The 13,078-nt window shown below is 40.1% G+C and overlaps 1 protein-coding gene across 3 annotated transcripts in view; it reads right to left on the bottom strand.

The window, feature by feature from the left end:
- Nucleotides 1-13,078, bottom strand: part of vav2 (vav 2 guanine nucleotide exchange factor) — a 125,977-nt gene that overhangs the window by 31,219 nt on the left and 81,680 nt on the right. For all 3 annotated transcript variants that reach the window (XM_079485966.1, XM_079485964.1, XM_079485965.1), the window contains exon 3: nucleotides 5,583-5,641. In XM_079485966.1, the coding sequence (XP_079342092.1) occupies nucleotides 5,583-5,641 (59 nt within the window). The remainder of the gene's footprint in view (nucleotides 1-5,582; nucleotides 5,642-13,078) is intronic.

Below are 13,078 nucleotides of genomic sequence, written 5' to 3'. Positions count from 1 at the left end.
GCTCTTGTGTGAAATGAAATGAGCTATACATGCATTTAATTTTGCAAATTTTTTGGCACAATAAGCAACTTTTATAAAAAAGCCTGTCTGTGTTTGTGTTTTCATAGTGGAATTTAGTAGGACAAGCATCACTATTATAAAATAGAGATTTAGGGTAGGCTCATTGTACTGTAACTAACCCCCTAGCAACCAAATACACTTAGAATACCTTAACAACCTTAGCAACAAAGTGGTAACATCTTGGGGCTACTGGGTCATAAAGATTCCCTAAAGTGCATGCAATGACAGGGAAAAAAACTTGCCATGACAATCTCAATTGTATCGCCACACTGGACGGTGACGGGCACATCATTCATTTTCTCATTACGGCACATCAGAGTCATCGTGGACAGAAAAACACCTCTCAAATAGATGCATTATGTCTTAGGCCTGAAAGAATAAGTGTTCCTTTCACATCTGATTGCGTCTCTATGTTCAAATATGACTCATTCTTTCCAAAACAAAGCTTTGTGATGACTGAATATTACAGCCCAGAATTCATAGCACAAGGATGTTATGTAGCATGATGGAATACATTTATGCTAGTAAGATAATTAGCTTCTTTACAAGGCTTCATCAAGTAAATCACTAATGAAACATCTCTGGTTCAAAAGGACTGTCTTCCCATCATCTGCAGGGGCTTTCCCATAAAACAGGGTTAAAACTGCTCACAAATGTCACGCTAATGAATCAAGTAAATTAAACACTGCTTCCACAATCTCCTGTCTGTTTTTAATTTTAAAGCAACAATAAAGTAATGGTTTATATGTTCTCTTGCTACCGTTTCTCAAAGGGTTTTTAATAAGCATCAGTAAGTGCTTTGAGACTTTAAATAGAAGCTATTTTGATAAGGCAGCCAGTCAATGGCCTGAAATAAATATTTCATCCGCCCATTTAAAAAAGATATGGAAAGAAATGTGTCTATTACTTATTTCACCTTTTTATTGTACACACTTGTCAATATCTGCTGTTCCAAAAGTGTTGTTTTCAAACTAATCCTCATATAAGCTAAAACGGAGATATTGTATGTTAAATATTTTCTATAATATCCATCAGTCAAGTCAAAAAGAATAAAAGAAAATTGTAACAAATAAAATGTTTACGTGATAAGCTATATCATCTTCCATTTTGAGTCTCATGAGATCTGCTTCATTCAAGTTGAAATATTACCTGTTAATATTCATCTTCTAAATTTTCTTACAATAAACAATAAAGAATAAAGATCAACCTGCTGAGTTCTCTGATAGTCACCTTTCATAATACAACCATGAGATCCAAAGTCCGTTTACGGAAGTCGTGCCACTCGGCGGCCATGTTTGCAACGCATCTGGGCAGCTATTTATATCATGGCAAGTCCACAGTCCTATCTACATAAATGGGTCAAGGTATATATTTGTAAAATCGCTGGCAAAAATCAAAATTACACAGCATATTTCCGATCAATAATTAAATATGACATGAACTGTATCATAACTTTGGTATGCTAAGCTTAAAATGCACTAAAAATCCCCTTTTTCGCGGTCGCCTCATATACTGCGCCTGCGCACAGGAACGCAAGAGCCCCGACCCAGAGAATCATCAGTCTTTACTGATTGAAAATTGGCTTCTTTTTACTGGAAGGTGGGACTTCCTTCGCTAGAGCAGCCATATTGAGCATTGCATTCTTGCCCTTCATTCACACAAACTCGTGAGCTGTCTCTCCGGTTGAATACAACTTACCATAACAACCCTGATCATTAGAAATCACAATAAGATAAAAGCTAGCTGCAACTCTGTGATTTCAGCCTTAAATGCATCAGGCCAACACAAGCTTTAATTGGATTTGGCAGACACATCAGTCTCTTTCCAATTTCATTTGTCCATCCAAACAGTATCCCTGGGTTTTATCTCACAGAAACAGATATTTGCTCTCTATTCTGAGAGCGACGGCTCAGAAGAGCTTCGAGAATATTGAAACGTTAAGAAGTTTGCTCAATGGAGTGAGCGAAAGATGTCCAGGGGAAAAAAGCAAAACCGATTCATTTTCTAGTATGTTCCTTGACATGTAAAACCGTAGGACAAGATGAATACAAAACCGAGCCTCATCGCCACACTAAAACAATCTATAAATCTCTACATTTTTAAGGACGCACACACAAGAACTTCAGCAAATACAAAAGCTTTAAAGATATCAGGTGACCAAGGCATTAGCATTTATTTCATATGTTCAACCCATGGTTGGGTAAAAAGGGACAAACCCAACGGTTGGGTTAAATGAACCCAAACATGTTAATATTTGACAACCTTTGGCTAAACAACCCAGCAAAAGTAAATGTTAAACCCAATGGTTGGGGTTGTCCCTTTATTACCCAACTATTGGTTGAAAGTAACCTAGCATTTTTAGATTGTAGTGTGAAAAGGTTTGGTTAGGCTGTGCTATGGATAGATGCTTGGTAGTTACACAGCAATCCAGGTCAAAAGAGCTCACCCACTATAATAACATGCAATATTCTGACCCTCGGTGGCTCAGGTCCCTTCAATTCAAGGCCATTGAATTGAATCATTTGTTGTATTGACTGACAGATGAAAATCAAAAGACTGCTTGCATTCAAAAGCAGTAATAGCACACACTCTGTCTCTCTTCTTCCATCATCCTGGAGTTTATAAATGGTGTTTTATACTCTCCTTATGTCTCACTCACTATTTTCTCAGAATCTTACCAAAATTCCAAGCAGAGAGTATACATCAATATAGAGTAATCACCAATAATCTGTCTATAGGAGCTCAAAGCATCTGATACTATACTCATACTGGTATAAGATAAGACGAGAGCCTCCATCTGATTATTACACTGGCTCAGACTGAGAGACTGATTCTCACATTGAGCTAAAAAACATCCACATTACACACAGGAACTCCGTGTGCTACTTGTTCACCTCCGTGTGAATCAATATAGCAGAAAGCAAGTGTTTCTGCCTGAATGTCTAACAAACGCTAGGAGTCATTCTTGCACATCCTGTTAACGGTCATTCTTTGCTTGTGCACACATGCACCATCCCAATGCACAGTGTGCAATCAGTGATGTATGTGTATGCACTCATAATGTATTGCAGTTGACTTGTATGTGTACGTGGGTTCAAGAGGCCTGTGTATGTTTAAAGAATGTAACGTGCATAGATCTAAGTGCATATTTAAAGTGTGCACTGTAACTTTATGTATGAATGGATGTTATAGGAGTGGGTCACATCCTGCAAGAAATGAGCTAAATATGAAAATAAAAATAAATAAATCTACATACAGTACACAGTCTGCATAAAGATGTGTAGTTATTATATGCTAATGTTTAAGATAAAACGTACATTTTAAATAGACAAATATTATTACATAAGACAAAAATAGTATTACATATGTGATCATATTTCACTTTTGTTATTTTAAAATGAATGAATGTGAGTATTTTATTTGACACTTTTGTTCTGCAATTTTTATATGAAGCTACGCTCCATATGCGTTGGAAATACAATGGCATTGTTTCTGTGATGCAAGAGAGAATGAGCGAGAGAGAGCGGAATAAGGAGAAAGGAAGCGCAACAGAAAGAAAGAGCATCCTGACATTTTGCTCCCTGCAGCCCATATTCTCCCCGTCGAGTCGACTGTAAGCATCTGTTTCACATCTCACACATGCGCCAAACCCCTGCAATCCCGAAACAATACACGGACAGTCCACACTCTGACCTACACAATAAAGCCACTCTACTTCTCACCACACTTCAGAAAAAAGACCTACAGTCACACATCCAGGACAGCAGTTTCACAGTGCAGAGCACTGACAGAGACCAGTCTGACTGCATTTACGATAAAACAGAGGCCCACGTGAACAGAAAAACACAAACCACGATCAGTAAGTTACTGCTGATGAGAACTATGATCTCAGCAGGTGACTTCCTGTTTAGAGACACCGGCTTCATAACAGACCCATCAGACAGACCGCAATGAGAAAAGAGGAAATCAGAGGGAACGAATGAATGACATACACATCACCCTTCCTTGTTCCCACTGCCCAGAGCAGGTGAAAGACCTCATTATTAAAATGATACCTGGATATGTAAAAGCAGCGGTTTTGAAGGGGTGCGTGACTTTTAATACAATCTGTAACAGTACACACATTACTCTTGACCAATAAACACTGAGTAATATTTTATTATCTGCTGGACTTTTTTTGCGGGCCGGAGCTCAGATAAAGAATGTGTGCTCACAGTTGTAGTAAGACTGCAGATAAGTTTCTATAACGGCACTGTGTGAGCAGAACTTTGAGTTCTATGATAGCTAATTAACAAACAGGCATTCAACCAGTCTTATGAAACCGAGGCGAAAAACTGAGGAGTCAAAGGGCAAGGAAGATGAAAACTGTGAGTGGTGAGACTCTATGGGGGCGTCTACACTTCTGTTCTTGCCTTGGGGCTCGATGCTAAGAGCAAGTGAATCATGTTCTGCACACACCGATTTGCATTTTGTGTGACGCATGGCTGAATTTCAAACCCATCGGGACACGGCTTTCTAACCATTTCCAAATGGATAAAAAAGGGTGTGCGAGGAATGTTTTCAAACAAACGTGAGACATGGAAGAGAAAATTAAATGGAGTGCCATATTCATTCCAGGCCACATAACTATACAACACAAGACCCAAGGGCCTAAAATAAGGGGCTTTAAAAAAATCTGGGTCAGCCCAGGATACAGCCTGTACAACTGCCCTAACCACTAAAGCGGTTTGCTGGTTCCCTTTCGAAGCTGCGACACACGCCACAGCAGCAATGAATACAAAGCCGTCTTTCATTGCTTCTAATACACCACAGGAAATTATGTGAACTCCCCAGAATAGTTTGTACGGAAGACTTGCTCAAAGTGTGAAATTAACTAAATTCACACTCAACGCCAGGTTCAAAATGTCCCTAACTTACTTTAAAGAACAATTATAAACCATGCATTTTAGCTCCATTCCATCCCACAAAGTCCCTGACGATAATAGAGAATTATTCTTTTTTTCCACTAGAATGACTGGGTCTTGACTTGTGACAAATAAACAGGCAATATTTTGGCCATCCCTCTGCGGCAGTGTGCCCAGCGAGGACAGGAAGTGATTTAGGCACCTCTCAGCGGGTTACACTGTGCTGGCTAATGGCAGACCCGTCTCGCCTCCGCCCCGCTCTGGCAGTAGGCCTAATGGGTCGCTCCATCAGCTCATTACCCTGTCGGATACAAGGCTTTATTTGCGGAGCGGTGAGAACAGACTGGGCAAATAATGAGGCAGGAAGTGATCCCAGTTGCCTATAAAGCAGGGAGGCAGGTTTGACCCCCACAAAAACACCTCAGGGCAGTGAGACCCACTAGTTTCATGGAGGGCCGGACAGAGCGGGCACGCAGGTTTTGCACATATGCTGTTGTGTGTGCCAACTGCTTTTTCCTTCAAGGCCTTTCAATGGAGCCACATAAAAGATGGAAAGACCTGTGTGCACACCGGTACTGCATGGAAACATAATTAGCAAGTTTAGAGGAAGTGAATTACCTGATGCCTTTGATCTGCGCAATGCTGTGGTGGGAGATTCTGGACAGCGTCGAGATCACCTGTGAAAACAAGAGAAGATTTGAGTTAGTGACACAAAAACATAAGCAACACACTTTCAAAAGACGAGTTTTGGACATTGCCAGATGGTTCCGAACTTCCTATTGGCTTGGTTCCTAGCATGCTGAATACAAAAATTCTCCTCATCAAGCAGCCCATCTTTCTATGTGTGTCGCACTTATACTTTAGGTTAAAAATTGTCAGTAAGTAACAGAGATGTTTTTTCGCAAGCACCATTAATAAAACATTTGCATCTCATTTATCGCCTAGTTTTATGCTTCGCCTTCGGTGCCACAGCTTGTGCGCACATACTGATCATGCAACCCCTTTATTGAAAACATTAAGGGACATGTGGCATAAAATGCTCCACTGAAATCCCATACGTGAAACACTGCACAGGTCTGTGCAGCCCTCCACTCCCCCAGCTGCATTAGCGCCGGGTAACAGGGTTAAACGTGTGCAGTATTTACACTGATTTAATACCAGTCGTGAGTCACATGCGAGTAGGCTTATTGGTGGTCGTTCTGGAAGCTTCCAGATGTGACTATAGGGCCTCGGGAATGTAATATAGAAAGAAGAGACACACATAAATAGGAAAGCACGCACACACATGCAAAAGACGGTGCCGTGATGCCTCATTACATGCTTGCAGGCATGATTTCATGCTGCTGCCATGGTGACACTACCTGGTCCAGAAAAAAAACGAATGTAGATGTGCGTGTAGATTCCAGAATCCTTACAAATATCTGTATGACAGATACATATTTTATTCTTGAAATCATGAAGGTCATTCTATAGAAGAACTTCTGTAACCTCTGTCACATGACACTTTATATACTGTAAAGCAAAACGTATACACTTTAACACCAAATGTGCATGAGCAGAAAGCACCGGTCAAGCCTGGAGAACTGGTGAAAATGTACGACTTATCCATCAAAGCTGTGGCTTTTTCTCTGGATGGTGTTTGATTTGCAGCGCAGCCCTTCAATCTTCAACTCCATCACTCTGGTCGCTGTCTACCTTTCTTCATCTTTCCATCAGGTCAGGTCAAAACTCCCCACTCTGTTCTCTCCTAATATAGATTTTTCTTTCATCTCAGAACTTCAGTGTGTATGAGGAGCATCAGATCAGGGTTTGGACACAACACATATCACAAACACACAGCGCGGTCCTGTCCATCAGCTCACAATGGCACTGAGAAAGTCTAAATTACACCCTTCGTTTATGTAGTTCAGCTGCGAATCTGGGTTAACAACAGTGTTTGCATCAGCAGTAAAATGTTTTACGAACACATCAAACACATGGCGAATCCACCTGTCTGCCAGCAGAACATATGTGGTTGTAGATTCAGAGGAGAGGAGAACAAAGTGGACATGTAAAAATTGATGGGAGGAGATGAGACTAGGTGAGAAAAATATGAGAACAAAAGACGAATAGAGAAAGCAGCTCATCGCCATGGTTGCTCGAATCGTAAATATAAAATTGCGATGATGTAATGGAAGGCATCAGCCCTGTATCACGGCCCTATGGACGATTGATTCTAAATTGATCTGGTGTGGAAAAACCAGCAATATCAACAAACACACATGTTTTGATACTGCACTGTAATGTAATCTAAATGAGAGTTTGAGTCAAGCGCCTTAGTTTAAGCAGCGAAATTGGAGTGGCAGGAGATCTGTGAACAGATGGCAGTCAGTAAGACTGTGTTGTTGGCATTCATCTATAATGAACCCGAGGGCCCAGCAGCATGGGATACCAACCAGCAGAAACTAACAGAGCCACACAAACTCAAAATTAACCCACACACCATATCCACTACCAAAGGTCTCTGTTCTCGCTATTAACCCGACAGCATTAGGAACAGAGTATCTGCAACAACTTCATATGACCATTTATAGTGAGAAACATAACATCATTTTATGCATCCCAATGTATCACAATCTGACTGTATTGTGACAGAAACTGCGACACACGAAAGAGATTCAAAACTCTAACAGGAGAGGATCGGTTTTAATCTTTCTCACATGGTTCGCTAGATTTATTGAATTACAGAAAACCATGAATGCACACATGAATAAATAAAAACAAAGCGATATGCATTATGCATAGACCACTTCAGATGACGTAAACAACTTCCCGTTTCAGTTATTTAAAACAGGAAAGCCATTGAAGCCATTGAACAAAATACAACCAACAGAATATTTATAGCCGATTTAAAATGTTTAAAACAAATATATTTAACATTGAATTATATATACAAGATTAAAAAATACTAAATAAATAAAAACGGAAAGAAATTGCTTCTGGACTAGTCTTCACTTCTAGCAAAATTGTCAGCGTATCATTATGTGAATATAAGGAGTAAAAAGTGTGTATTAAAATAAACTAGATGAGCGGAAAATGTATGTACAAACTTTATGTTGGCTTGAGAAAGAGAGAGACCAGTTGTATTAATTTTCGTACAACGTACTAGGTTTTGGTTATATTGTGTGTGTGTGTGTGTGTGTGCGTGCGTGCGTGTGATAGAATGATAGAGAAACAAAAAGAAAGTGAGAGATTTATAGAGAGAGAGTGTGTGTTTGTCCATGGAATGTAAGTCCATGGGACTTTTTGGAAGTTTGATCAGCATTTTTAGGAAAATCATAAGGACGAACCCTTAGAAAAGATATAACAACTCGAGTGAGAGACCAGTCTGAAGATCTGTGTGAAGTTTGGTGACTGTAGCTTGAAAGCTCTAGGAGGAGTTAGAGTCAGAACATTTAGACTCAGAAGAATAAGAAGCAGAAGAATGTGTTTAAGTGAAACATCAGTATGTTTGCTTTCTCTAACTAGTGACCTATTCTAATTCCCAGTATAATTTATCCCCGAAATTGAACAAAACAACGAACAACAAACACGTTACATGCTTCTGTTTCACATCAGCCGATGAGTGATGTTACGCTCATATGTCTGTGTGGCGCACTATGATGAATCAGATGACGTGATGACATGATGAATATGTTAGTTGGCAATCGAGTTTGAGCCGAATCCTCTCACAGGACTCCAGCTGTTGCGTGTTTAGCAGGGATTTTCCAGAGTCAGCCCCGGGGAGGGGGCTGTGACCCAAACGTCTATGGCACTGACCCAAAGACCCATTCCGGCTCATGTCCATGATGGGATGCAATAAATGTGGTTTTATTTGGGGGTCAAAGGCTTTATTGTGGTTGCGCTGCAGAAAAGTAGATGTCAGTTGTTATGTTTATATCACTTAACATGAATGAGCAAAACATGACTGTGCTATCAAACAAATCAACTAGAGCAACTAATCATATCACAGAAAATAAAGTGCACAGCCATCCCAAAGGGCAAAACATTGTCATGGCAGCCACATCTGCCAGAGAATTAACAGAAAACTGGTGGTGTACATCCTATATTTACGTCTCACAGCATATGTTCATTGTAGACTTATTTGTCAAAGCAGATCAGTCTCAATACCCAATGGTGATGCTCGTGATCCTTCTGATGTCATTAAGTATAGATTATGCAAAACGTCTCATACAATCTAGTGCACTTTCACATCAATAATGCTGAGCAACATCACCATCCCTCTATACAAGACTCGATCTGCAGTGGAGAGAGAGGAGAGTTTATATCATTCACACATTAATATAAACTCACTGGCCCTGGAGCTAAACAGGAAGCACATACCAAGGAGGAGCTTAAGACAGGGGACAAACTGAGCTTAATATTTCTCTTTCTTTTCCTTTTTATATTCACAGCTCACATTCTGTTTTTTATCCTGGCAGGTCCAGGAAAGACTGCAAAATGCTGTTTCTTCAGGCAGGTCGACAGCTTTTGAAATGGACAACTGACCTAGCCCCCACATTCAGTTTCCACCAGCACTTAGAATGAAACGAAACTAAAGAGAGTAAATGGATTCTGCACCATCCCTTTACACCCAAACAATCAGCTTTTTCACCAGACGCTTTGTCTTTGCCAGACAGAGCGGATGGCGCATTTATAACCAACACTTATAAAACAGCGGTTTTACTGAAAATTAGAAGGAACACGTCAGCATAACTTGACATCTGAATAAAGATAACATATAGTCAGTGGTACACTATGGGTTAAAGGCTCCTCAAGTGATCGAGAAGGCAACTTCCCATTTGAAAATCATTACATGGCTCTTATCAGATGAAGGGCTCTTGTGGTATTGGCAATGTTCCCTGGGTTCACCAATCCACTAAACAACGGTGAAAGCAGAGCAAAAGTGTTTGACCGCAGACGTGTAAATGCCTGTCTCATACCTCCATTTCCACTGGTTTTAAAAAAAATTCACAATGTGAAAGTCGATGTTCTCTGAAGAAGTTAAACAGAGCCGTAATAAACTGTAAATACACAAGTACTGTAAAGTCAGACTGCTTTAAAGGTGGAAACACACATACATGCTATAAAAACCCACTATGTGAAACACAATGCAATGTCTGTTCACAAATCATGATTTCAGATGTTAATGAAAGGACTGAGGTCTTTTTTGAGTTGTAGAAGTAATTTTAGTCCAAGAACACAGACAAAAGGCTTACTGATCATTCCGTAAACTAACAAAAGAAATGAGGTCCGTTCTGCCAAACGCACTGTACCCTTGCCATCTCCAGCTCTAAGTGTGAAAACCACACGTGATGCTTGTTTAAAAAGCCAGTAAATTGTTGGAGCAGTTTGAGCTGATTGGTTCAATGAGACGTGTTCATACCTGCATCCAAATCCACTGAGTTTAACGCTCAGCTCTCCAGACATTTCATACTTTATTTGCATCCGAGGCTGAAATAGAATAGAGTTGCGGAAATCCTTTAAACTGGGGCAAAATCTAGGTTAAGGTTGTGATGTCTTTAGATTTTCAGCTGTAAAAGAGCAGTGTGTGTCTGACAAAGCCAAGGAGATATTTCCTCCATTTTTCACTCTTAATCCAAGAGCATAAAGGGATTATGCGACAATAACATGAGCTCAGTGTCATTTTGCTCCCAAGAAAGCGTGTATCTGCCCTTTCTTTGCCATCAGAATGGTGTGTCTTCATAGTTTACAAGGTGAGAGGATTTTCACATCCTTTAGAGGGAGGTTAAACATTTCTCAGGATAAGGTTTTATCAACAGTTGCACCTGTAGGGACAAACATCAGGGGATGCTAGAGAATGGGGGCAGCTGTTAGGCAGTCTCTTATGCTTTTGAGCACGTGAGAGTGGATGGGATTAGTTTGGGTTTAATCTGAGCGTCCAGGATGGGAGGGGGAACAGAGTAGGGGAAGGTTCTCTGCTGGAAGAGATAAGTGTGAGCAGAGGCTGGATACATAGAACCTCTAGGCCACCCAAAGACAGGTCGACAACATTCAATATTTTTCATCTGAATGATTTCAAATACATTAAAATATGCAAAAATAAATAAATAAACGAAACTACTATCTTCGGATGTTTCTTTGTCAGACTCGGCCTCAAACTGCTATCTATACACTGTATATAACATCAAGCCACCCGTAAACCGTAATCCAGTAAGGATGATTGAATTACATGATGAACGTGTTTGACCAATCAGAGCACACTAAAGTAATGATGATAGGCGTACCATTTGCGGTACATGATGAACGCGTTTGACCAATCACAGCAGACTCCCGTAATGATGATAGGCTTTCCGTTTGCGGCACAAGCTAAACACGTTTGACCAATCATAATAGACTACACCATTTGACCAATCACATGACACTAGACTCGCAGATAGGAGGGGATTTGATGGATGAATCGCGGGACGAATCATTTGAGAGTCAGTCAAGAAGTATGGTAAGAATAACTCATTATTACGACATAACAGTGTTTTTAGATCTTGTATGTACGTAAAATTGTTGTTGGACACCAAGGTAAATTAATAACAAAGTTATTGGCTAGTAAAAAGGGAGTCGACTATGAAACGAGATGTGACCTAGTCCGAGTCTCTAACCGTCGCATATCTACGTCTCCATAAACCTTAAAAATTCAATGTTACGTACTCTTTAAGTTACAAAGGTCTAGTTGCTGAAAAAAGGCTAAAAATGGCATAAATATATAATGTTTATTTATTCATTTAGATTATTATAAAAAATATTGAAATAGTTCGGTCTGCCAAATTAAACTAAATAAACTTGGTGTGGAACCAACAGGCAGGTTTTGTTTAAGCACGATATAGTATGCCTTAAAACCCCTAATGCAGAAAAAACAGAGAATCAGATTTTTAGAAACTGCATGGCTTTATCCATCTCAGTCAGACTTTAAGCTCTGATTCTCTTTCTCCCTGTAAAACAGATGGACTTATTCTGTATTGAATCTCAGCTGAGGGGTCAAAGTACTCCAATGTGGCAGGTCAGCCATGCAGAGCTTTTCTATCACGTTCGAACAAGGCCCACGGTGGTCGAGCACAGACCAGCTGCATGAGCCAAGGACCCACCGGTCTAACCGCTGAAAATCCATTAAATTAAACCAGAGTTCTGTGTATTTAACTGATATTCATCAACATAGTACCACAAGAGATCATCTTGAGTATTAAAAAGATGAGCGCGGTTGTGAATGCTAATAAAAAAATTCAGCTCTGCGTACACATTCAGACCAGTGAGAAGCTTATGGGAATAAAGTTAATCTTATTAAAATGTTGCACACTAGAAAGCTGTGGGTGAGAGTCATGTGCGGTGTAGTGGCTAACGCACAGGGCTAGTAAATGGAAGGTTGCTGATTCGAGCCCCCAGAAGCCGTTTTTTAATGACACTAAAATAACTTTAGCTTCAGTGTCTAAAGTGAACACTTTGCAACAGTCGACGAGGGGAAAGTATCATCTATAATCTTGCAGAAAGTTAAGATGCGAGTGTACTCCTGTTCCATCTGTGAGTCAAGTTGTCTCTTCTTGTGGGCTAATAGGAAGTTAAGACTGAGAGAAAGGAGAGAGATCTTGTTCTGTTTTATGCTGCTGTCTGTTACAGTACAAGTGCGTCTGTGGGAGCCAAACGCAGGCCTGCAGGAGGTCTCTGCACTGACAACAAGACAATGGGCTTTCATTTAGAGCAAAGGCCTAATTGGCAACTGTGCCGCTCTAAAGGACTTTGAAGTCCTATGAAGGACACCTGAGGGCAGCGTTAAATGACACCAATGCTGCGGCAGTTTTAGCCAATCCACTCATGAGATGTTGAAATTAAATTACATATATATTTAGGGATGTTAATCTATCTATATATTAGGGAATATATCCATGAGTGTATCAATACTGACCAATATTAGACAATAATAGTATCTCTGCCAGTGAAAATTACAGAAAATATAAAGTAGATACTGTATGTATATTCAGATTTCACTTACACCATGCACACACTGGACAAGACACACGGCTTGTACTGATGGGATTGTCGCGTCCAGTGAGACAAAATATTAGGGTTCAAATGCATTCTATTCTCTT

The sequence above is a fragment of the Barbatula barbatula genome, assembly GCF_947034865.1.
Source record: "Barbatula barbatula genome assembly, chromosome: 22".
NCBI classification, from domain to species: Eukaryota; Metazoa; Chordata; class Actinopteri; order Cypriniformes; family Nemacheilidae; genus Barbatula; species Barbatula barbatula.
This window is presented reverse-complemented; position numbering and strand designations above follow the sequence as displayed.